The 24902-nt window shown below is 32.7% G+C and overlaps 1 protein-coding gene across 2 annotated transcripts in view; it reads left to right on the forward strand.

The window, feature by feature from the left end:
- Positions 1 to 24902, forward strand: part of LOC119661843 (WD repeat and FYVE domain-containing protein 3) — a 53503-nt gene that overhangs the window by 23403 nt on the left and 5198 nt on the right. The window contains exons 2-21 of one of the 2 annotated variants that reach the window (XM_038071346.1): positions 5176 to 5612; positions 5716 to 5961; positions 9331 to 9685; positions 9798 to 9984; positions 10070 to 11410; positions 11467 to 12473; positions 13127 to 13281; positions 13408 to 13832; positions 13897 to 15101; positions 15247 to 16472; positions 16535 to 16923; positions 17072 to 17330; positions 18349 to 19083; positions 19160 to 19309; positions 19390 to 19608; positions 19676 to 19955; positions 20316 to 20446; positions 20513 to 20616; positions 20988 to 21288; positions 23661 to 24272. In XM_038071346.1, the coding sequence (XP_037927274.1) occupies positions 5361 to 5612; positions 5716 to 5961; positions 9331 to 9685; positions 9798 to 9984; positions 10070 to 11410; positions 11467 to 12473; positions 13127 to 13281; positions 13408 to 13832; positions 13897 to 15101; positions 15247 to 16472; positions 16535 to 16923; positions 17072 to 17330; positions 18349 to 19083; positions 19160 to 19309; positions 19390 to 19608; positions 19676 to 19955; positions 20316 to 20446; positions 20513 to 20616; positions 20988 to 21288; positions 23661 to 24272 (9579 nt within the window). In that variant the 5' untranslated portion in view covers positions 5176 to 5360. Of the gene's footprint in view, positions 1 to 5175; positions 5613 to 5715; positions 5962 to 9330; positions 9686 to 9797; positions 9985 to 10069; positions 11411 to 11466; positions 12474 to 13126; positions 13282 to 13407; positions 13833 to 13896; positions 15102 to 15246; positions 16473 to 16534; positions 16924 to 17071; positions 17331 to 18348; positions 19084 to 19159; positions 19310 to 19389; positions 19609 to 19675; positions 19956 to 20315; positions 20447 to 20512; positions 20617 to 20987; positions 21289 to 23660; positions 24273 to 24902 lie in introns of those variants that run through there. The other variant, XM_038071347.1, reaches the window with a different exon arrangement.

Genomic DNA, 24902 nt, shown 5'->3' on the forward strand with positions numbered 1-24902 from the left:
ATAGTTTTTAAATGCTTCGTTAAAGGCTTCCTTGTTGCTCTGCCGACAAAAATCGTTGTCTCCGTAATTTATTCTTGACGTTTCGGAACAAGAAGACGTCATTAGGTGCTAAATCAAGACTGTACCAAATCAATCAAATTGATGATCCATCAATTTGATGTGTCATGTTTTGAATGTTCAAAAAAAAAATAGTCGTAGTCGGTTGTTAAACGAGATGTGTGAGCACTCTCATTGTCTTGTCTCATTCACTGAAGATTTTCGATTGGTTGTATACTATTCTAAATTGACCGTTTTACGTTCCTGTGATGGTACGAGTATATTTGCCACATGATCAGTTTACCCATGATCAAAAAAACAAGCGACCATTTGTTTCGAAGTACTTTGAGCGCGAACTACTTTTGTTGGATTTAGTTCATTTTGAAACACCCATACAGCCATACAGACAGCTGTTTACGTTCCGGCTTATACGCATGTAACCGTGATTCGTCGTCTGTTTTAATCTTATACTTGTATACGTCTTTTGAAGCACTGCTATTGTACGAATACTTCTTGAGCATTTGTGTACTCAAGAAGTACTCGACACTGGTATCTTTTTGAAATTCTGTCAAATAATAAGGAATAAGATCTAACGAGAACAAATCTTTCTCACGGTTAAATACTAATGTATGCAGGTGGAACTAATACCTTTGGTTTCCTTAACTTCACAGTATGTCGCATGACTGTCTTGCATTATCAGTTTTTGCACATCATCAAAGTTTTCTGACACAACAACTGAACAACTGATTTTGGACGATCTTTACGAATTTCGTCCGAACTGCGTGAGCGAACTGCGGCCACGATTAAAATCATTGTGCAGCGTTTCACAGTGACAAAGGATGGAGCTTACTTTACATCGCCAAATGTGGAAGTATGTTGATCGATACACTCTTGTCTTGATAGCACAAATAACGTTAATTATTTCAGGTTATGTCCAATAATGTTAAACTTTCGTATTGAAATGTCAGATGACACCTGACAACAATCAGTGTTGCCAAGGCTCAAAATATGAATAGTGACCATCGTATATAAATGTCGCCGACGTTTCGAAGACTTCTTCTTCAGAGGGAAGTATGGAAGTATTTACATAACTCGACCAAATAAACTTCGAGGCGTCGATGACAATGGGAAATGAGAAATATGGGAAATGACTATATTACTTATTTGTTTTAAATAATTTTTTGTTATTATAATAAAATATGTTTTTGGTTTAATAAATTTAAAAATAAATTTGATATTGAAAACTAAAACCGTACAGCACTTGACTTTAAAATTTTCCTATGGGCAACCAACAGTGTTTGCTACATTTAGTGTTAATATAAGTCAACTGAATTTTAATTGCATTTTGCATTGTTATTAAAACTGTTAAAGTCATTTCTGTTCTAATCGTTGACAGACGCCTTCAGTTTCTGTATGTCACATAGAGTATAGAGTAGATTACTTCTTGAATGTTTATATAAAAAGTTAGTGTGTACTTTTTGTCGTCCACTGCGCTCTGATGATGTGCAATTCGTTGTTTACGATGGCACATCAACTATCTGAATTAAATTATTTTAGCTTTGAATGACAGCAAACGCCTTCAACATTTTATCATTTAAGCAGGCGGACAAAACCGTGCTTAGTAAATTATTTGCTATCATCACTTCTATGTTTTTGCTCTGGAAAAAGTTGTTTATTACGTTTTAATTTTTTTCCTTTTTGATTTAGATACATAAATATGAATATAAAAATTATTCGATAGAATAGAATTTATATACGGAGTACTGGCTCCCAGCGGGGCGGGCGGGGCGGAGCGATACGATTATGGTTCATCTTTTATGCTGCGAGTTATTTCATTAATACATTTATTTTTAAAGTACACTTTTAATTTGTATATTTTCTTTATATAAAATCAAAGTAATTAACATAAATTGTAACTATTTTTAGTTTTAGATGAAAGATAAAATAAAATTTTGTACCACTTTAGGAAACAAATTCCGAAAGGTCCTTTGCTAAAAAAGCATATAGTATACTGCTTTTAACTTAAATTTCCTAGAGTATAAACTTACTTATTTCAATGACCATAATGATCCATTATTGGGTTTCGGTCTGTCAAAGCACTCTTTTCCAGGAATGTATTATTATTATTGTTAGGAGATGTGGCACTGCGACTATCGGGTCTATTGTGCCCCCTTTTGGGCTTAGAATATGTCTTTAAGCCCTGTTATGTCAATAAAAAGTAGTATAGAACCTACTTTACAGAGTTTTATTGCCTCTTCTGTAAGAATATACATTCCTAGGAGCCTATTTCGTATGTGCATTAACACAGGGCACTCTAACAGCTCATGTGTGGTCGATTCGTCATTCTCTTCACAGAATCTACAGTTTGCATGCGTAAGTATACCCAGTTTTGTAAGGTGTTGTTTTAGTCTACAGTGCCCTGTTAGGATTCCTGTAATGATTCTAAGTTTTTCTTTTGATAAGTTCATACAATCCTGGTATCTCTTATTGGTATAGGTACCAATAAGTGATTTGGATTGTTTTAATCCTGGTATATTACCCGAGTAATCCTTTTTATTCTGGTTCTCCTTTATTTTTAAGAGAGAAAGAAGCATACTATTTCCTAGTCCACAAAAAGGTTTCGGCCCCATCATTGGTGTGTCTGCTGATTTCTTGGCTAGTTTGTCTGCGTATTCGTTTTCGCGTAAGCCAGTATGTCCCGGTACCAATAGGAATGTATATATTTTGTAAATAATAGGTGTGCTTTATAGATCGAAACAATTGTAGGTTTATAAAGAGTTAATATTCACAGAGGCCCTATGCTCCACTTAGGAGAGAAGCACAGCAGTAAGTAAGTAGTCATAGATTGTCAGATCTATAAAGTATTACAAGTTATAGCCAAAGTAGTCGCTAAGAACGACAAAACATGTATCAAAAACGAACATACGTGTAATTTTATGAACACAATAACAAAAACTAGTAAAAGTGCTATAGGTAACAGCACCAAAAATGCCGAATAAACCAGAATAATTTACCTTTTACAATTTTTGTGGAATACCTTTGCATAGCGATTTTCAATGTTAACAAACAAAATAAAACTAGCTAAAACGAATAAATTAAATAATAAATTGAAATAAATCCAAAACTTTTTGTACTAACAACATGCATTGGTGAACCTATTGGTCCACTAATTTTTTGACTCAAATTACAGCTCGCTCGAAAGTAATTGAAATGAACTTGTTTCAACCTTTCCAGATTTGTTGTGATTAACATTTCCAGTTGCTAGAATACTCGTGCAGCCTTGAAAAAATCTTGTTGACACCGAAAGAGTAAATCATACGCACCGCACATTGACTTTAACAAGTTGTTGGCATAATTTCTTTATTAAATATTATTTCTTAATAAATTCGCTTGTGATTAATTAAGTCCGCTATTATTATTATTAGCATAATTGAAAATTTGGAAACTGAAAAATTATGTAAATGAGTGACGAGTAGACACAAACTTGTACCGTCGGTGCCCAGTACTCAGATTATAGACATTTGAGAGTTAACTACTACAGCTACGTTGACGCAATCTGTATCTGAATATGTCGGCGTCAATTGAGTTTTGAATTCCAAAAGGTACACGTTTTCATGGCACTTTTTGTGGTTAACCAAAGTGCGCAACCAAAACGAAGTGGTTATAATTGGTTCTTCTTCTGTAATGACAATGCCAGCAACAACCGCAACGCTACCACCACGTCTTGGCTCACATTTTAAGGGTTTTCACCGTATATAACGACGTTTGTTCTATGCAGTATACATAGAACACTCTTAGACGATAAAAGTACAATGACTTCAATATTTTTATCGTTCTCATAATATTTTTTACAGTGCTTTTACAGTGTTGTTGGTGCTTGAAATGTAAAATAATATTTAAAGTAGCACATTTAAAAAAATACAAGAAAAAAATTGCTATTTTAGGTGGATTAGCGGCACTTATGTTTCTGTACTTATAGCTCGAAAAGATACAATTCTAGTATACAATATAATAAAATAAAAATATTTGTATGCATTTTATGTCATTAAAAAATAATGTTCGAGTCACAGTTGATAGCCTTGTACTTAAATTAAGTCGAATCGTTACAAAGTGCATAAACAAATTATTTATTTAATGAAGAATAAAAGCTTAAGCAGTTTGCTTAGCTTTATGGTTGATAAAAATTTATGACTTGAATATGCTCGAGGGTTAATCAGATGGGTACCACAGGCTGGATGTTAGAACATACATATATCGTTGTCAATACCTCCACATCGGGTCAATCGTGTACATCGAGCACGTAGATGAATTATATAAAGAATACATTTAAAGTATTTATTTTTTATGCTTTTAAAATACTTAATTTTTATTTTTGGGTCTAAAAATTGTTATCTCCCTTAATAGCCAAAACAATTACCAAAACAATCGACATGCGTTAAAATTTTTCTCAAATCCATAATAAAAGGGTTTTCAGAAATTCCTTAAACAGAAAACAAATAAACGAATAGGTTATGTTTACTACTATAAAATGGTAATGGTGTGAAAACAATTTCTTAAATTTATAAAATATTTAAGGCTTTTAATCGTTGAAGTTTGTAAAGAATTCAGTTTCTTTAGATAAAGGAATTATATATGTACATACAAAAGTATGTATAATCACATCAGGTCATAATTTATACTTGAAAGGCTGGCATTTCAACCAAACTTAACATATGGTATATAAATTTGGATTAAAGAGGTTTTTCGAACAGTAGTGAACTACAACAACAAAAATTTTATTTTTTATATTATTTTAATTAATTGAATTTTTGCTGACCATACCCATCAACAGTGGTCTTGGAAATAATACTTGTATTTAATTATCGGTAAATAATTATTTTTGAGACTGCAAGTACCAGGAATCGAACTCGGGTCCTGCCAAATGTGAAGCTCATATTTTGCTTAGTTATTTTGAATTGGTATCCTTCAGAACCTTAACTCTCTCCTAGAATGTATGTATATCTTGTGTGTATACAAGCACATACTTGTGTTGGAGATATATACAAACAACAGTAGCACTAACAGTAGCACTTTGTTTTAAATAAATGAATTTTTATAACCTTTAACTAAATTTCTGTTTCTATTTGGTTCTATTTTTAGATTGTCTAATGATTACTGGAATTAAAGTATACCAAAAATCGTTACTCACCACTAGTACACATGCATGAAAACGCCTACCAAAAACGAAATTCCCAACAACACAAACACCTAGATTACTCCAATAAATAAGTTCCATAATATATACAGAAACGTATATATATACAGAAACAAACCTGAATAAAAGGATGAATGTAATGCGTAAATTGCGTGGTGCCGGCGGCACACCGAGTGGCACCAGTGGCAGTGCCAGCAATACATCAAACGGTACTCCAACTCCGCCGCTAGCCAGTAATAATGATGCCAAATTCAATTTTCGCATGGAAACGCATTTGTATCATTTGAAAGAGCTTTTTAATGAATATACGCATCCAAAGGAACCGCTCAGTGAGCTGGAACGTGATTTGAAATTATATCAAATGCTTCCACTCTTTTGTAAAGTAAGTCAAATGAATTTTTTTTATTTACACAAAACAGAAAAATTTTTTTATTAATTTTTCGTTATTTACTTTCATTGCATTCCATTTCATTTCATTTCTATAGGTATTCAGTGCTTGTCCTTCGGCAGATATGAGTGAAAAGTTTTGGGATGTTGTGGCCTTCTGTCAACAAGTGTCACGTCTTATGGTCAATGAAATACGGAAACGTGCTTCAAATCAAAGCACCGAGGCTGCCTCAATTGCGATAGTAAAGTTTTTAGAGATTGAAATGACTGAGGAAACGAGCAGTGGTTGGATGCTGTTATCCACACTGAATTTGTTAGCTAACGGCGATGTATCCTTAATACAGGTTAGCATAAAAAAATAAAGTTGGTTTCGGTAGCGGTGGAAATTTTAAATTAGAAATGAAATTCCTTTGCAAATAGTTGCTTTATGTAAAGTAAAATAAATATTGAATTTATATATAAGTTATTCCTACATAAACTTAAGATTATTAACTAATTTCGACTGAACTTAAGTTTGTTAAGATTTTTATACGTCAGTAAATAAGAAACACTTTATTATACAATTTTATCAATATTATTATTCACAAATATTTTGGATTATCTTTTTAGTGTACATGACCAAAAAATTATAGACGAAAACCGAAAAAAATAGAGAAGTGACGAATATAATTATTAGCACAGCAAGCATGTTGATCCCGAACACTGTTTTTACCGCGTTTATACAGCAATTTTTAATTAACAAAAACTGTTATAGATATAATGCTTCATTTGTAACTAAGTGCATTTCATTTTAGTACATTATCTCTATTTATTATATAAAAATATAATATGTGCCGGTGTATTTTTATATTATGATGTCATCATGCTCTTACATCAATTGTAGTGCAGTGTTAGTTTTATAATTATTTATAATTAAAATAGCAAAAACAAAATAATAATAATAATAATAGGTCGTTTATGTCTCAATTTGACTAATGCTGAAGGGAAATAAAGTCCTCATTTCAAGACTAAAATCAAATGCAAAACGTAAAGACCATATAAAGACGGCTTCAAAGCATATCGAACATTTAAGTTTGAAGACTATTTAAAACAAAAGAAAACGAAAACGTTTAGATCATTTACAATAGCAATGTAATTTGTTTAAAAAAAAATATAATTAAACGTCAATGTTTAATGTTGGATTTACATGAGAAAAAAGAAAACATTATCTTCCTACGTACTCATCCATTTTGAACAATATGTGTGTGCTTTAAGCATTTGAGACATCAAATATTTTTAAAGAACTTCAAAATTAGCACAAAATTTGATGTTTCTTCTAGAGAATCGTAAAAGCACATACATATTGTGGAATATTGTGGAACCGCTGGGTCTACGTCCCGGAGCCACTCGTCAAAGACGACCAAGCGCCGTTCAACCACCCCAAAAGGGACTTCACAAGCAGGTCCCGGCGGGTTACAACAACAACAACAACAACATTGTGGAATATGGAAGAGTGCATATAAATATAAAGGGCATTGCTCCCCTAGTCTCTTATATTTGAATTCTTAAAACTAAAAAACCAAAAAATTAACATAATTTCATCGACAGCTTTTCATGTTTCATGGCAACATTTTACTGGAAAAGAATAGCTTACATGAAAAATAGCATTATGGTCTAGTTTCTAGTTTAAAACATCATAGTGTCTTTAATATAAACAATCTTAATCCATTTTGAATAAAATATGCACTAATTAAAAAAGAAACCACCAAAGTTTAGCGGAAAATAATTCTGTATTTGCACAATTAAGAAAAATCTCATGCCAAGATTGGGGCTATAATAGACAGAAGCCGCTATGCAATTCGGAGCATTGTACGGTGTTTCAAGGTTCCGACAAAATTGTAAAATGCAAAGTATTTTGCAGGCTGACCTGAATCTTTCAGCGACCATAAGCGCAGCAAAATAATAAGAAAGATAAAGGTCAACCCAAAAATATCTTTAATCCAGATCGCAGCTGAGGTTAAGCGAGAGTTTGGCAAGGATGTTTATCCCATAACGGTCAGAAGGATCCTGCATGAGCTTAATTACAGTTGTCGTGTTGCTAGACGAGAAACGTTATTTTTGAAGGTGAACCAAAAAAAATGAGTTCTTAAACAAGACAATCGACTTTTAAGTCGCCAAACGATTTGGAGAAATCCAACCACCGAATTAAATAAAAATAAATCAAAAAGTTGTCTGTGAAATATGGTGTCTGTATAACGATGCATGTCTGCTGAAGGTGTCGATAAATTAAAATTCAGTGACAGCATTTTGAACAAAAACAAAAAAAAACAATATAAACATCCTCATGAGAAACGTCAAAAAACGTTTCACAAACTTGAGTTCACCAGCCACATTTAGTTTTCAACTATGATCATGACAATGATCCGAAACATACGGCTTCTGATGTGCGTATCTGGCTCGCGCATCTTGTATTGAAATCTTGTAGATTTCAATACAATCGAAAGTTTGTGAGAAGCGGCATTGCTCAAATAGTGGGAAAATGTTGGACCAAAAGGTACACCAAAATTGGATGTCTCGATACCAAGGCCACTAGAAGCTGATATTAAACAAAAGGGCTTGGTCACTAAATATTAATTGTTTCCGTAATTTAGTAGTTTTTTGGTTTTTTTTTTAATTTAAAGAAATTAAGTATTCGTTTTAGTTGCAAAGTTATCATTCTTCATATCTACATATAATAATTTTTAGTAATTAAAAACCGCTGTATCAACGGGGCAAAAATAATGTTAAAGTTCAACAACATACTTGTAGTGCCAATAATAATGTTTGTCACAGTATATATCATATTTTATAAGACTTTGGATAAGATCTGTGATTTTGCAGCTAATAATTATTAGGTTCGGTTAGGTTATACTGGTTATCGAAAGAGATCCACATAGGCCGATTGGCCCATTGTATTACTGTATAAATGAAAATTTAGAGGTTTCAAAACCACCTTGAACCACTGGCAAAGTTTAAAATGGCATTTAATGGAAGGTTTTGTAGTTGATCGAGGTCCTTAAAAAAATATACTCCTAGAATAGTAAAGCGGTGCCGTGCATGCGCTTGGCAAAAGTAAAGCAGATGAGAGGCACTTTCATCGTCCTCTTCACAACTGCGACAGGAATAGTTAAAAGAAAGATTCAATCTTCTGGTTGACTAATTTGTTATGTTAGGTTTACTTGTGAGCAAACCTACCGTAAAAGTAATATATCTACGGAGCATCTTGATGAGAGTATTGGATATTTCTGGTAATTAGTACTTTTTCGTAATATGCAGTATAGCTAATTTTTGCATAATGCTATCTATTGCCTACATATTGAGAACTGCGTACCAACTGAATACAGTATCAATAATTTATTGATACTGCGTTTTAAAACTAGTTACTGCAATCCGTTTTAGGAAGAGTTGTCTTGCTATTTGGTCGTCTGAAAGGACGAGTAGATTCGAGATGTTAGCCGAACTTCCCTAGAATCTAAAATTTTTGATAATAGAATTCTCTTCTATCTGAATTAAATACAAAATACTAATTTACAAATTATGAAATACAAATGAATATTTTTATAGTGCTTTTATATGCAATTAATTGTTTTATTAGAAATATTGTCTTTTAGTGCCTCCATTTACCAGCGTATATGTATACTTATGAAAATTATTTATAATATATCATTGAACTTTAAAAAAAATTTTATTTTAAGGTTATGACAGATGCATCCGTTCCATCTACGCTGGTGAAGTGTTTATATTTATTTTTTGATTTGCCTGCTGTAGAGGATGATACACCTTATGCGACAGGTGCTAATATTAGCGACTTTAATGCATTTGAAAGACGAACGTTATTGCAGAAAGTATTTGTTCAACTGCTTGTTAAATTATGTTCATATCCATATCCAGCAGAGGAGTTGGCTCGAATGGATGATTTGACTTTGTTGTTTGCGGCGATAACCTCACCGTGTCCCACACATAACATTGTGTGGCGAAAAAATGCTGCTGAACTTTTAACTACAATTTCACGACATGGTCTCACTGATCCGGTTGTCAGCTATATACATTGTAAGTTGCTGCTTCTTGCTATACAAGCTTTTCACCAAAATTTCTAGTAAAATTGATTGCTATTAACTAACTTGCTTTTTGTCTTCTTTTTGTTTTTAAAATGTATTTTTAGCCAAGGGCTGCATGGCTTTATGTGTTGATAATATGCAACGTCTAACCTTTGGTAACCCTCTAGAAATTGTAGAAATGTTCGTTGCTGTGTTTTGCTTTATAAAGGACTCTAGTCAAGTATCACAAATATTAATGGATGATTTTAGAGCTTCTAATGGCTATGTGTTTTTGAATGATTTTTTGCTCAGGTAAATTTTTTTAAAGCTAACATAACAGCATATTAAACGAAACAAAACCCACTCAAAAATAAATATGTATATTTTAATTTTATAGGTTTGACACTTCACGTACTCATTCAATTGAAGTTCAAGCAGCCATCAGAAATCTCGTGCTCATGATTTCCTCACTTTGCATGTGTGGTTTCAATGAAATTCGTCCACCGCAGGCACAAATCAATACGCTTTTTAAAATGCAAAATTTTCAAATGCCACAATCTAACTCACGCGAAACTTGTGTACGCAATATATACGCATTTCAAGTTCTGCAAGCGGTCTTCCTGAAGTCGACATCACCAGCTCTTTGTTGCACCATACTTGACGCTATATCGCGTGTTTATCACTCGGATAATGCAAATTATTTTATACTCGACTCTGAGAATACGTTAAGTCAATTCACGGAACGTATACACCATAAAGGACCACAAATACAAGAAAAGTTTTTTGATCTCTTAGAGTTTATTGTGTTTCAATTGAACTTTGTTCCGTGCAAGGAGTTGATAAGTCTCTCTCTGCTGCTGAAAAATAATCAGTCCACAAGTTGCAGCATTTTGTGCTTGAAAACGTTGCTGAATATACTGCGGCACAATAGCGTCTTTAAGGACGTTTACCGTGAAGTTGGCATTTTAGAAGTGTTTGTTACTTGCCTGAATCGTTATGCGGAGCATGTACGTAAAATAACGAATAATGATGAGAATATTGTGTTGCCTAGTACGGATGTAGAGGATTTGGCGGATACAATGGGAAAGCATGTGCTTGAGGCTTTAACTATATTACTAAGTGGTAGCAATAATAATGCAAATGTATTTCGTGACTGTGGTGGTGCTAAGTGTGTACAGGATTTGGTTAAGTTTAAGCATTGCCGACCACAGGCGCTGGGTATCATCAGAGAACTTATTTTATCATCTGGTGGTGATGACGATATGCTATTCATATTATCTGTAATGCATGCCGTACCACCATATCAGGTTGAATTTAAAATTCAAATATTAAATATGTTGCTTGGCTGTCTAAAAGACTCTCACCGCACACGCACTGTATTTCGTAAAGTAGGTGGTTTTGTGTATTTAACAAGTGTGTTTGTATCACTAGATGGTAAATTATGTGATGAGCCTTTGGCTAATGTTGAGCCAGATATGCAAATGATATCACAAGATGATCTTATACTGCTTTTGCAAATTGTTTGTCAAACACTTGCTACTGCAATGCGTTTTGAGCCAGCAAATGCAAAATTCTTCCATCAAGAAATTTGTACCGCATCGTTATGTGATACTCTACGTTTATTGGGTTGTTTTGGGACCGCTGTAGAATTACCAGACTTTAAAGGTGATTTCAAAGGAGATAATCCAACTCAAAAGTATTATCATGAAGTATTTTCTGGTGACATACTCAATTATAGGTAATTCAAATAAAGCCAAAAACAAAGAAACTAAGTAATTAATTTTTTTTTTTCAGTTTTAGCAAAAATACTCCACGTTCTCTGTCATATGTTTGCGTAGTTTATCGCCTACTTTATAGTATATCTTTGGATAATTTCGAAACACCAAATTTAAATGGCATCATAACATTATTTAACGATCAGCATTCACGTTCGCCAAGTAAAGAACTTCCCACGGCACATCCAAATCAATTAATTTTAACACAGCCTACGCCTGAACCACGTATTGTTCATCCAGGCGTTGTACTCTGCATGTTGCAGCTGTTACCTAGTATAACGCAAGAAGACGAACCCATGCAAGCAATGAATTTACAAGTATACCTTAGCGAAATTATTAAATCTTTAGTACGAAACGAACGCAATCAACAAATTATGTGTGACTATGGGCTTGCAGAACATTTACTGAAGATAGCACGCAAGGCACTCTCAGAAGAATCCAATCCCCTACATGTGCCAATGCAATATATTTTAGAAAGACTGGCTGCACAAGCTTTGCAGCCCACAGAGTTGCGTGAATTTTTGCGTTTAGGTGAGCCGCTTTCTTGCGCCAACATAGATTTACACAAGCCGTATCTTATGGGTGGACCAGTACCATTAACACGTATTAAAACGCTTGTATCTATGACAACACCACGTGATTTTCGTGCACATGGATCGAGTACATTACCACCGTTTGTTGAAATGGATATGTCCGCAGAAGGTTTTGGTTGTTTGTATCTTCCGTCATTGGCTCCACAAGCTTCGGCCACTTCTGGCGGTACCATAGATGCAAACACTATTGGAGGTATTGGTTCTGGCGATCGCATATTTCCACCACAAACTGGTCTATCATTTTCAACTTGGTTTTGTGTTGAAAAATTTTCAGACCCTAAAACAGATCCACACTGTGTACGCTTGCTTACTTTAGTACGTACGATACATAATCCGCGCGAGGAGAATTTAGTTTGTTTATCTATATTGCTTTCAGCTAGAGATAAAGCAATTGTAGTATCCACACAGGAAACACTTGTTACTCCTAGCAAAAGTAAGTGTTTTATTTATTGCATTCCATTGAAAGAGTCACAATTTAAAATGTTTCAATTATAGAAAAGTAAAACTATTTTAAAAGAAGAGTAAAACATTTTATATAATTTTCTTATTACATTATGAATATTTATTGTATGGTTGTAATTTAGCTGTGGTTCAGCAGACTACTATTGAACTAGCAATTGATTGATCCTAGTTGACTTTGTGGTTCAATGTGGAATATATGTACAAAATTAAAGTAGAACGTAATTAATCAAAAATGTCTTGGAAAATCCGAACATGGTGTACTAATAATGAAGACCAAACAACAAATAAAAACAAGGAAGATTCAAATAATTTTTTGTTGAAACATTGCTAACCATCCTTTGATGATATAGACGCTCAAATTAAAAGTCTGAAAGATTGCCCCCAATTTAGTCTTATAAAACTGAAACTAGAATTCACTAAAAAAATTGAAAGTAAACAGGGAATAATTGCTGTATGTATATAAAAATTCCATGATTATCATTGTGTTTATTTTTAAACAAAAGTATTTAGAAAAATGGATTAGTTTTAAGTTGTGATACTTGTTGGGACAATGGAATAAATAAAACAAAAAACATTATAATAAAATTACAACTTTTACTTAACTAATTTTTGTGTTACTTCAAGGTTTGGGCGATTGGGAACCAGAAGGTACAGATGATGGCAGTGCACGTATTTGGTGTCCTGATTTATTACATGAAGGACAATGGCATAACCTTGTTGTGGTGTTGAATCGAGCTGTGTTGAAAAATTCTAGTCTTACATTGTATTTAGATGGCACTGTAAGTATTTGAATTGATTTTCAAAAATATTTTACAACAAAGATTATATAAGTTTCAATAATAATAAAATAGTATCTAGGTATATGTTTAGACCAGTAGAGTTAATAAATTTATTTTTGTTTGTAGCCTATGCACACACAAAAATTGCATTATATATCACAAAATCCAGGTGCTGGTTCTGTAAATTTAGCGGTAGCTAGCCAAGTTTTTGGTTATATTGGCACTCCACCCATCTGGCGTCGTTATTCTCGCTTATGCTGGAAACAAGGCGTTTGCCATTTGTTAGAAGATGTTTTAACGCAACAAACTGTGCAAATAATATACAATTTGGGTCCACATTATATGGGCTCATTGCAGGCGCCGCAAATTGGGAAACAAAGTGAGCCTTTGCCACCACTTGTGCCAGAAGATCGCGTACTTTTAGGTCTTAATGCAAAGGCTGTATCTCAATTGACATTAGTCAAAATACGCAAGGTATATAGCCGCGCAGACAACAAATCAATAGCCAAGCAGTTGGGCATGAATTCTCACGAAAACGCAACACCCATAAAGTATGTGTAACGATTATAAATAATATTGAAAAGTTTGAATATATTTTCTCCTTTATATTCGTAGAATACTGCATAACTCTGCTGGGCATTTAGCTGGTGCAGGACGTTCTCTTGGTGGCGTAGTTGTGGGTTACTTAGGTGTGCGTGTATTTAGTCCACATCCTGTGTCAGCTATGATTGACACAGTTGGTGGTTGTAATGTTCTGCTTGGTATTATTGCTATGGCACAAGATGTTGAGTCACTTTATGCTGGTGTCAAAGCACTTACATGCGTAGTAAGAAGCAATCGCGCAGCACAAAGTGAAATGGATCGAAAGCGTTGTTACCAAACGTTGGGCATGTTCTTTAAAAAGAAAAAGAATCTGTTGAACTCACATATACTTCATTTAACTTTTGGTCTAGTTGGTACAGTGAATAGTGGCCAAGAAATGTCTGCTATACCAAATATAACAGCATTCCAGGACTTACTGTGTGACTTGGAAATATGGCATAATGCTCCAAATGGTTTATTACGTTCTCTACTGGAACATCTGCTGGAACTAGCAGTTGAATCTAATGAAAAGAAGCAAAATATAAAAATTATGCGTGATCTACAATTACTGAACAAGTTATTACTCATTATAATTGATATACAAGACCATTCCACACGTGAGATACTACTTAATTTAGTTGAGACTTTACTCGGAGGTCAACCAAGACATACTGACTTATTGCTCTTTGGCCAATACTGTGCTGCAAAGTTACCAAAACCAGATCAAGCGGAAAGGTCTATATTATTACCTACAATGAAAGCATCCGTTAATATCGCGGGCAATTTGAGCGCAAGTGAATCTGATGCTATAGCGCAAAATATTTATCTTCGTAATCGCTGTCTATCATTACTACATGGTTTGCTTTTTACACCTCGAAATACTGTCAATTATATAATATGCGACGATATTTCAAAAACGCTTGGCATGGACTGGCTATTGCTTTTCATGCAACCACATGTGCATTTTACAACTGTCATCATATCTGTCCGCATATTGGTGGTAATATGCGCAAATGAAAGTTTTTTAGTGCGATTTCGTGATGCAACATACAATGGTGGATATTTACGGTTTACCGAAATGGTTTCACAGAAAAAGATACTGGGCATAGGAGCTCAGCAATTAAACGCGGGTTCTCAGAATAATCCAGGATCGGTTTTAGTTAGTACTGCTAACGTACTACAACATCTTCCTACACAAATAGCTGGTGAGGTGAGAACGTCTGCTTTAAATATACCAGGTAAGCAGTGAAAGAAAAGTTGAATTGATTCTTGTATTAAAATTCATTTTTCGGGATTGTTTTATTGCCGTTAAATAAATAGTAAATAGTATTTACTAAGTACTTGTGCATTATTGCTTAACCCTTTTAATATTTTATGTTGCAGGTTTCCAAATGCTTGATTGGTTATTGCAGCATCATTTAGATGTACCAGAGCTATACTTTCTTATAACAGCATTGATTATGGGTCAACCAGTTAAGCTTTTAGCTACGGAACATACAAAGTTCGATTTGGATCGTGTCTGGTCGTTTCTTTGGGGTGCGCCAGTTTCTGCCAATAATGTTACACCGAAAATGAATGTTTGTCCAGAAGCAGTTTGCGTATTACTCGGCATGGTGCGAGCTATTGTACACGCAAACGAATATGCTGAATGGCTTAATAGTCATCCAGAGACAATAATTCAGCTATTGTTCAGCTTATATCAAAATCTTACTGATTTCATGCCAGTTATGATGTCTGGCGATGTTGTAACTTCCTTAGTGGCAGTATTGTTTCCAAATGCCAAAGAACCAACTGTTGAATCTGGACCTAATAGTGGAAATTCAACACCTACTGATAGCTCAGGATGTTTTGTTTTAAATCCAAATAGTTCAACCTTGGTGCAACCACACAAACTTACTCAACATCCAGTACGTAAATGTATCATAGATTTTTTGCGTGTAATAGTGGTTGACTCATTGAGTTTAAATATGCACAGTAAATCCACACCTGTTGTAGATTTAGTGTTAGATGCTTCACCTGAAGCAAGCGATATGCTATTGCAAGTGGAATATCAAACTGAAATCATATCAGCACTTATGGATCATCTGTTAGCTGCAGATGTTTTAGTAGGTGAACAAGCTGCTCTGCCTCTAGTGCCCTTGTTACAAAGTCATACGCAACATATCGCACCAAATGTTTTCTATTTTACTGCACGAGTTGTTGATAAAATGTGGCAAGGTTGTTTAACGCGTAATCCACATGATATTTTTGATTTTATAATAAAATTAATTGCTCAAGCCAAAAGAAGGTCGTCAACGTTGACAATTGAACAATTGCATCACTCACTTAACCGTACAATATTGTTTTTGTTGTCAAGACCTACTGAGGCAATAACCGAACAAATGAGCGTCTTGGAGGCGTTACATAAAATAATCACACATCGTCTGCTCATTTTTGGTGCTGGTAACCACGAATTAGAATTTATTGGCTGTCTAACATATTGCTTACTACAGCTTACCGCTGATATGAAAATTATTTTAGAACCTTCAACTTCACGGAATACCACTTGGCATGTAAACCCACAAACCGAAGTAATGGAACCAAAAGATGAAGATCTGAATCAATTACAGGTAAAAATGAATTTATTCCTTATAATTTGTTATATATTATAAATTACAAAATTTTTGAAAAGGGTCGTAATTTAATTGTTGGAGCTGCTTTTCGAGTCTGGGAAGAGCTGTATGTTTGTAAGAAACCAGCAATTGAAGAAGTATTTAAAATTTCGTTAACTCCACCGCCGGTTAACTCAAAGGCACCGGATCTACAAACTACAAGAGAGCAAGTTATGGAATTGGCTTCCAAATTGTGGTTCAATTACGTCGATGCAGAACGGAAAGCTTCATATCGCATACCATGGGAAATACATAACCAAATTCAGTCGAAAATACAGAAAGTAACAGGTGGGCTAACGCGTCTTGCCAGTCGTACTAAAGTCAAAAAAGATGAACTAGTACGTACCAAATCAACGATGAGTAAAGAAAGCGCTTTCGATTGCACAGCTATACATGTGCAATTGATAAAGTAAGTTTAAGCAATTTAAGGCCGTTGTCACAGTCGTGACTTAAGTCTTATTACTAAGTCATATTCTTTGAGTCAGTTTTGAGACTTAAATTACGACTGTAAAATTAGTTCTTAAAAACGTTTTTTTACATATTTCTTTATACATTAGGGATCTTTGGGAGTTACGTTGCAAACAGTACATGCAAATGCTACAACATACGCAACGCTATGTTTTTCAAGACTGGGTACAATCGGAAACCGAATTAACGCGAGAACGTGGTCTTTGGGGACCAGAGGGTAGCTCGTCATTGGACAAGTGGATTTTAGATACTACAGAAGGTCCTCATCGCATGCGTAAGAAGACTATGAGAAATGAATTATTTTATCTACATTATCCATATCGACCAGAAATTGAATTGCCTGATAATGTAAGTTCTTACTATTGTTTAGAAACTGTTCAGTTATAAAGTGTATGAAAACGTTATTAAAATTATTGAATGTGCGTTCCTATATTATACTAGTAAATTAATTTTTAATTGATAAAACTTTTCATTTAATTAAAAATTTTTTTTATTGAAAATTGATATTTCGTATTCTCACATTTGAGTCCATTTTATTATCAAGTTTAAAAAAAATCAAATAACAAAAATACTGTTTTTTACACTTCAAATTCGAGAATTAAGTAACTCAAGAAGTTCAAGTATATTCGGTTTTCAATTTTTGAATTGAATTCTTTAAATGTCGTTGGATGAATATTAATACATTTTTTTTTGGAAATGCTCGAGTTATTCCAGACATAAAAGGTAAACTAACAACAAATATGCTTCATATTTGATTTTTTTTTTATATACAAATACATACCACAGCAAATGATTAAACTCCATATTATGTTGTTGTTCTTGTTGTAACTCGCATAGATCTGCTTGTGTGGTTCCTTCTGGGAGTGGCTTCGAGACATAGTCGTTTCCGCCCGCACTTAGAACTACTATATCGTGTTCGTACATATTTGAGCGGTTCGCTGTGCTATACTCATACTCAAATAAAAAATATTTCGAACACTACTACCAGATATTTATAGCATGGCAAAGGATACATAAAGTGCTATATAAGACGTATGTGTTCTATATCAGGCAGGTTGGCAAGACGAATCGATTAAGCAACATTTATTTGTCTGTCTATCCGTCCGTTAATATTTTAGTTAGTCTCTCAGTTTTCAAGAGACAGAGATTGAGAGTTTGTTTTCGCAGGAACTATTGGTGAATTATAGTTAATATAAAGAATAGTATATAAAATGTACACAGTAACAGGAAAGAAGTACGGTATTTTTAAATGAATCAGTACAAACATGAAATATTTACTTTTTTTGTGTTAGTTTTTATACTAATAATAAATGTAATATAAAAATCAAAAAAAAAATCATGTTTTATTTTGTTTTTTATGCTTTAGCGTCAATTAAAATTCAAAGTTGCCACCAGTTTCGATAGTAAAATCTATTATACACATTGTCAACAACCGCCACGCATACTCTGCGAGACTGATACAATGCAACTTCAACAACAACAATCACTCCAGCAGCAAAACTCCGTAGATGCCAACCAAAAGCAACAACAAAATGCTCAGAATGTTTCTGCAGTGCAATTGCAAACGACCAAAAATGAACTGAACACTGGTAGTACAGAAACGCCACCACAATCGCCGCATGATCGGCAGCGTTTACAGCAAACGCAAGAATCAGTCGATGGTGCTGGAGCGCAAGAAGAAGATGAAGAAGACGAAGATACATCTATGATGTCTGATAATGAAACATTTTTACGTCTGTTGGAGGAACAAGAAAAGATATCATTTATGTTTCGTTGTGCGCGCATACAAGGTCTTGATACTTTTGAAGGGTTGCTGCTTTTTGGCAAGGAGCATTGCTATATAGTTGATGGTTTCACTTTGTTAAAAAATCGTGAAATACGAGATATTGATACGCTACCACCGGGTGCATATGATCCTATAATACCAAATTCAGGAGGCACTACGCGTACTCATAAAATACGTCAATGTTCAAAATTCGCTTATGAGGAAATACGAGAAGTGCATAAGCGACGTTATTTGTTGCAACCTATTGCGTTAGAAGTTTTCTCTGAAGATGGTCGCAATTATCTGTTGAGTTTTCCTAGGAAAGTACGGAATAAGGTTGGTATTTATTTATATTGACATGTATTTATTTAAATTTATAATTATATTAATATGAGTATATTTTTTCTTTTAGGTTTATCAACGTTTTATGTCGCAAGCCACCGCTATCAACGATAATGCACAACAATCAGTTGCTGGTCAAAAGCGTACTGCTAGCGTTGAACAAACATCTGGTATTTTTAGTAGTCTTATTGGTGAAACCTCAGTTACACAACGTTGGGTGGTACGTGTTGCATTCCACAATATATATATTTTTTTTTTTTTGAATATGTATTAAAATGGATGTTATTTATATTTACACAGCGTGGTGAAATTTCAAACTTCCAATATCTAATGCATTTAAATACGCTTGCTGGTCGTTCATATAATGATCTTATGCAATACCCAGTATTTCCGTGGATAGTGGCTGATTATGAATCTGAAGAATTGGACTTCAATAATCCAAAAACATTCCGTGATTTTTCAAAGCCAATGGGTGCACAATCAGAGGAACGCTTAGAACAATTTCAGAAGCGCTATAAGGTGATTTTCTTTTATATAAGCATTTATATAATATATTTTTATAAATATTTATTTTTTATTTATTTAGGAATGGGATGATCCACATGGTGAAACACCTCCGTATCATTATGGTACTCATTACAGTTCCGCAATGATTGTTTGCTCATATCTTGTGCGTTTGGAACCATTCACACAACATTTTCTACGCTTACAGGGAGGGCATTTTGATTTAGCTGATAGAATGTTTCACAGTATTAAAGAGGCTTGGCTGTCTGCATCTAAATTTAATATGGCCGATGTGAAGGAACTAATTCCTGAATTTTACTACCTTCCGGAATTCATAATGAATTCCAATAACTTTGATTTGGGTACTTATTAATACAATTATATTAATAAATTCATGTTGACTAACTAAAGTATTTATACATCCTTAAAATGTGTGCGAACATTTTTAATCGAATTATAGTTAATTTTATGTGTTGTAGTGTATAATACTTTTTTTACACTGTTTTGCCATTTAAATTAATGTTTTTTTTTTTATAAAAATTTTGTCATATCACTATTATTTAACATTATATCACTATTATTTATATAACAGTATGAAATATTTTAGTATTAATATGACTATATCTTTCCAAAATTATATATTAAATAAATCTTACACATGTACTTAATATATATTAAATATATATTTATGAATTACATAAACAATTATAAATTTTGTATAGGTACAAAGCAAAATGGTGAAACACTGAGTGATGTTATATTACCGCCATGGGCTAAACAGGATCCTAGAGAATTTATAAGAGTACATAGGAGTGCCTTAGAGTGTGATTACGTTAGTCAAAATTTACACTTGGTAAGTTCTTGCTTCTGTATGTAAAAGTATACAACCGGTAATAATGACTTTTTGTGATAATTTTAGTGGATTGATTTAATATTTGGGTGCAAGCAACAAGGTCCTGCTGCTGTTGAGGCTGTTAATGTATTTCACCATCTATTTTATGAAGGCAATGTGGATATTTACAAGTAAGTTTTAAAATTTTGCATAACATAGGTCTTAATATAACTTTGATTTTTTTTAATTACTCTTTTTATAATAACATATGGTTATTATGTGTCACATTATGTTTCATATTTTATTAAAAGTGAAATGAAAAAGAAGCTAATGAAAAAAATAATTTATAATAATAATTTTTTATATCTAAATTATAAAGTCTATGACGATAAATAAATTAATGAAAAGTTTAATAACTATATTGCTTTTAAATATGTTTGTTTACTATAAGATTTTCTCGTATAAGAAAGGAATCATTATTAAATTAATATTATAATTACTTGTATATTTATAATTAAGTTAAATGTTTTATTATATTTCTACAATATTGAATTATTTATAGTATCGATGATCCACTTAAGAAAAATGCAACAATAGGCTTTATTAATAATTTTGGACAAATACCAAAGCAATTATTCAAGAAACCACATCCCGCTAAGAAAATGGCTAACTCCAGGCATTCTACATTAATAGATGCTGGTGCGTTAATACAAGGAAATACAACTGTACTACAGTCAGATCGTATGTTCTTTCATAATTTGGATAATTTGAAACCAAGTTTGCAACCAATAAAAGAACTGAAAGGACCTGTGGGACAAATATTGCAACCAGATAAGACTGTATTTGCTGTTGAACAAAATAAGGTACAATTTTTGTTTTTATATTTACAAAAATCAATAAATAAAATATTTTTTAAAATTTTTTTGAAGCGTGAAAGTATTTTTTTAATACATGCAGATTTGTAAAAAATTTTTTTAAATCGTAGGATACAGTGTTATAATCGCGCTTTAAAGTTTTCTAATTTTATTAAAATATTTTTAAACGGGCTAAATAGTTATTGTTAAGTAATACGCAATTTTTTTTAATTTATTTTAAAATATATATTTATCTGCATTGATATTTCGACTAAAATCTATAGACATCTTCAGCGTAGTTTTATTATTTTAAAATTTTTTAAAATATTTAAAGATTATATTAAGTTAATATTTGAAATAGTGTGATGTATTGATATAAATTAAAAGCATACGTAGGAGTATAGTTTTATTGAAATAAAATGGTTTAGGATATCGTATACTGGACAAATAAAAAGTATTGCTCATTTTGAATACGACAGCCACTCTTTGCAATGTAGCCAATATTAGTGCCGTCCTGAATAAACGAGGGTTAATTGACATTCCATGATAAAGTTTTTTTCAAACTATTAACTGTGATTCTACGTTCCACTTTGGAGAACAGAATCACATTAATACATATACATTGCCCCCCATAGCGAAGCAATATTTGTTATGAGAACACATTTATTTGTATCAAACTTTTCATTAAGCCACTGCCTGAAACTTCTAGGGATGAAACGTCTAGGTGACTTTCTTGTGCAGTAATAGCTGAACTAATCCAATGAAGATCATGTTATAGGCACGTGGTAAACAGTTACTTGCATGCATAAACATGTCAATTATCAATATTTGTGCCAACTAGACCTTGATATAATAGCAATTAGCATCCATACAATGTTTCTTTTCTCCTCCTTACTTATCGTACATGTTACATGCTACATCTGAGTATTTACTTGTGACCCTTTCATGATTGTTAGTTCTCAGCGGGTTACAACAACAAAAGGAATCGTTACAAAATTTGATGTATGACTTCAACTCCGCGTGTACAGTGTAGCCAATTGCCGAAAACCTGACTAAAAGTAAAAAAAAAAAAGATTTGAATTCAGGATATCTTTATGTTGTGTTGGGTTGAGGACATGTTGCGAAAACGCCTTCTGAATGAAAGTAAAAAACAAAACAGCTCCAGTAATTGGTACTATATATTGATGATTAAAATAGTTAAAGATCTATATAAAATTATGAAAAAGTTCTGTTGTTCCACTTAAAACCCTATTTTAGGTTGTAGGCTGAAGTACTTTCTTTCAAATTAAAACAAAATTGATTGCTCATTTATGCAAAATACAACCTAGCAAATGCAACGTATCTAAGTAAAGTGGTTTTTTTTAAATCAGACTGTTATATCTCTGTGAAAATGAATTAGCTCTATTTCTTTAAAATTTTAATATATTTGAATTTTTATATGATTTAAAAACTGAAGTTGGTAAGGGACTGATAGTTTCAAAAAAGAATTAGGATGGTAATACTGCTCGATGCTTTTTTGAAAATGGAAATATTTCTGCTTCTATAACTGGACTCGATGAAGGTCTAATTCACCAATTTTGTACTGCATTACAAGCTATATCATCTGGTTATAATATAAATACTGAAATATTTCATCAATATATTTTAGAAACAGCATGAAAATTTGTAAAAATATAGATCTAGTATTATAAGTCTACTACAGTACATAAACTGTTAATTTATGGACCACCAATAATATTTCATATACTATTGCCGATAGGTCAGTTGTCTGAAGACGCTTAAAAATCATGCCATAAGTACTTTAAACGATTTCGCAAAGATTTCAAGGATCAAAATAATGCATGATATATTTTTTAGTTTCTTAATTACCTCTGATCTATATATATCTAGTTGCCGACAATTATCTGCTTAGCTATTGAAACCGAGGCAGAGTGAATGAGCATGAACACTTCTACAAAGTGGCACATAGTAAGATTAATATACAAACTACAGTTTGAGTTGAAGCTGTCTGTTAATCAAGATATTATCAAAAACATGTTTTTGGTGTTGTCTTCAAATTTTAAGCATTAATTAAAAACATGTAATTTATGTTGAATATTAATAAAATAAAAATTAATATTTTTGAAATATTCAGTTTATTTAAATTATAGTTTTTAAAAATTTTTTTGATGAATATGACTATAAGTAACTATACAATAAATCGTATGTTGACGACATTAGGTCATAGCTTTAAGTAAATAATTAAAAAAGTATGAATAATTATTGTATTTTTAAATTATTAATAAAGAATACTACTACTACTACTACTACTACAATAAATCGTATTTAATTTATTTTAATTTTGTTCTATATTTAAATTTACTGATTTTAATGTCTTACAGGTTATAATGCCACCTTCATATGCGAAGTACATCGCTTGGGGTTTTGCTGATCATTCACTTCGCATTGGCCTTTATGATACTGATCGTGCTTCGTTTGTATCCGAAGCTGCGGCTCAAAATTCTGGAGAAATTTTAACATGTGCTTGTCCTAATGCCAAAATGATAATAACAGCTGGCACAAGTTCTGTCGTCACAATATGGAAATTTGATGCAAATCGTAAAAGTTTAACAGTGCGACACTCTTTGCATGGGCATACGGATGCAGTGACATGCCTGGCAGCAAGTTCGGCATTTAATGTTGTGGTTTCAGGTTCACGTGATGGCACTGCAATTGTGTGGGATATGGCACGCTTCACATTTGTGCGCCAGTTACGTAGTCATGTGGGTGTAGTTGCTGCTGTTGCCATCAACGAATTAACTGGTGATATTGCGACATGCTCTGCAACTTGGTTACATGTTTGGTCGATAAATGGCGATCCTCTGGCGATGGTAAATACTTGCGTAGGAAGTGCAGATCGTATGCAACAAATTTTATGTGTTGCATTCTCACAAATTCGAGAGTGGGATCAACAGAATGTGGTTATTACTGGCTCAACTGATGGTGTTGTTAGAGTACGTATATACTTAATGCTTAAGATTTGATTTTTATGAAATATATATACACGTTTGTTCTCTTCTTATTTTTATGTTTCTAAATACATATTTTTATTATGATACATATATCTATATCTGTTATTATTGGTTTAAATTTTATTATTAGTATAAAATTTCATGAATAGTATTTTTATATATAAATATACCTATATACCATATAATAAATTAATTAATTAATAAAGTGTTTTTACATCTGAGCAAATAAGCAAATTAAATTAAAGGTACTTTATTTATTACTTTATTAATCTATTTTATTAGACTTTTGTCTAATAAGTAAAATTTTCGATAAAGAATAAAAATTATAAACTGAATAAATTATGTTTTATACCATAATTCGAATGGGTTATCTTCCTTGTTATGCTCAAAATCGATTATTTGAGATATTTTCATTGTTATCTTGTCATATATATATATAATTTCTAAACTCGCTTTTTTAATTAAATTCCACTAGAATAAATTTAAAACTGTATATCCCAAGACAAGATATCTATCTTCGAATAGAAAATATAGAAATTATTAAAAAATTTTTTTTTTTTATGATCATATTCTTTTGGATACCGCAAAATATACTTTATTATTAAGAACTAA

Source organism: Teleopsis dalmanni, chromosome X (genome assembly GCF_002237135.1).
Source record: "Teleopsis dalmanni isolate 2A chromosome X, ASM223713v2, whole genome shotgun sequence".
In the NCBI taxonomy this organism is placed as follows: domain Eukaryota; kingdom Metazoa; phylum Arthropoda; class Insecta; order Diptera; family Diopsidae; genus Teleopsis; species Teleopsis dalmanni.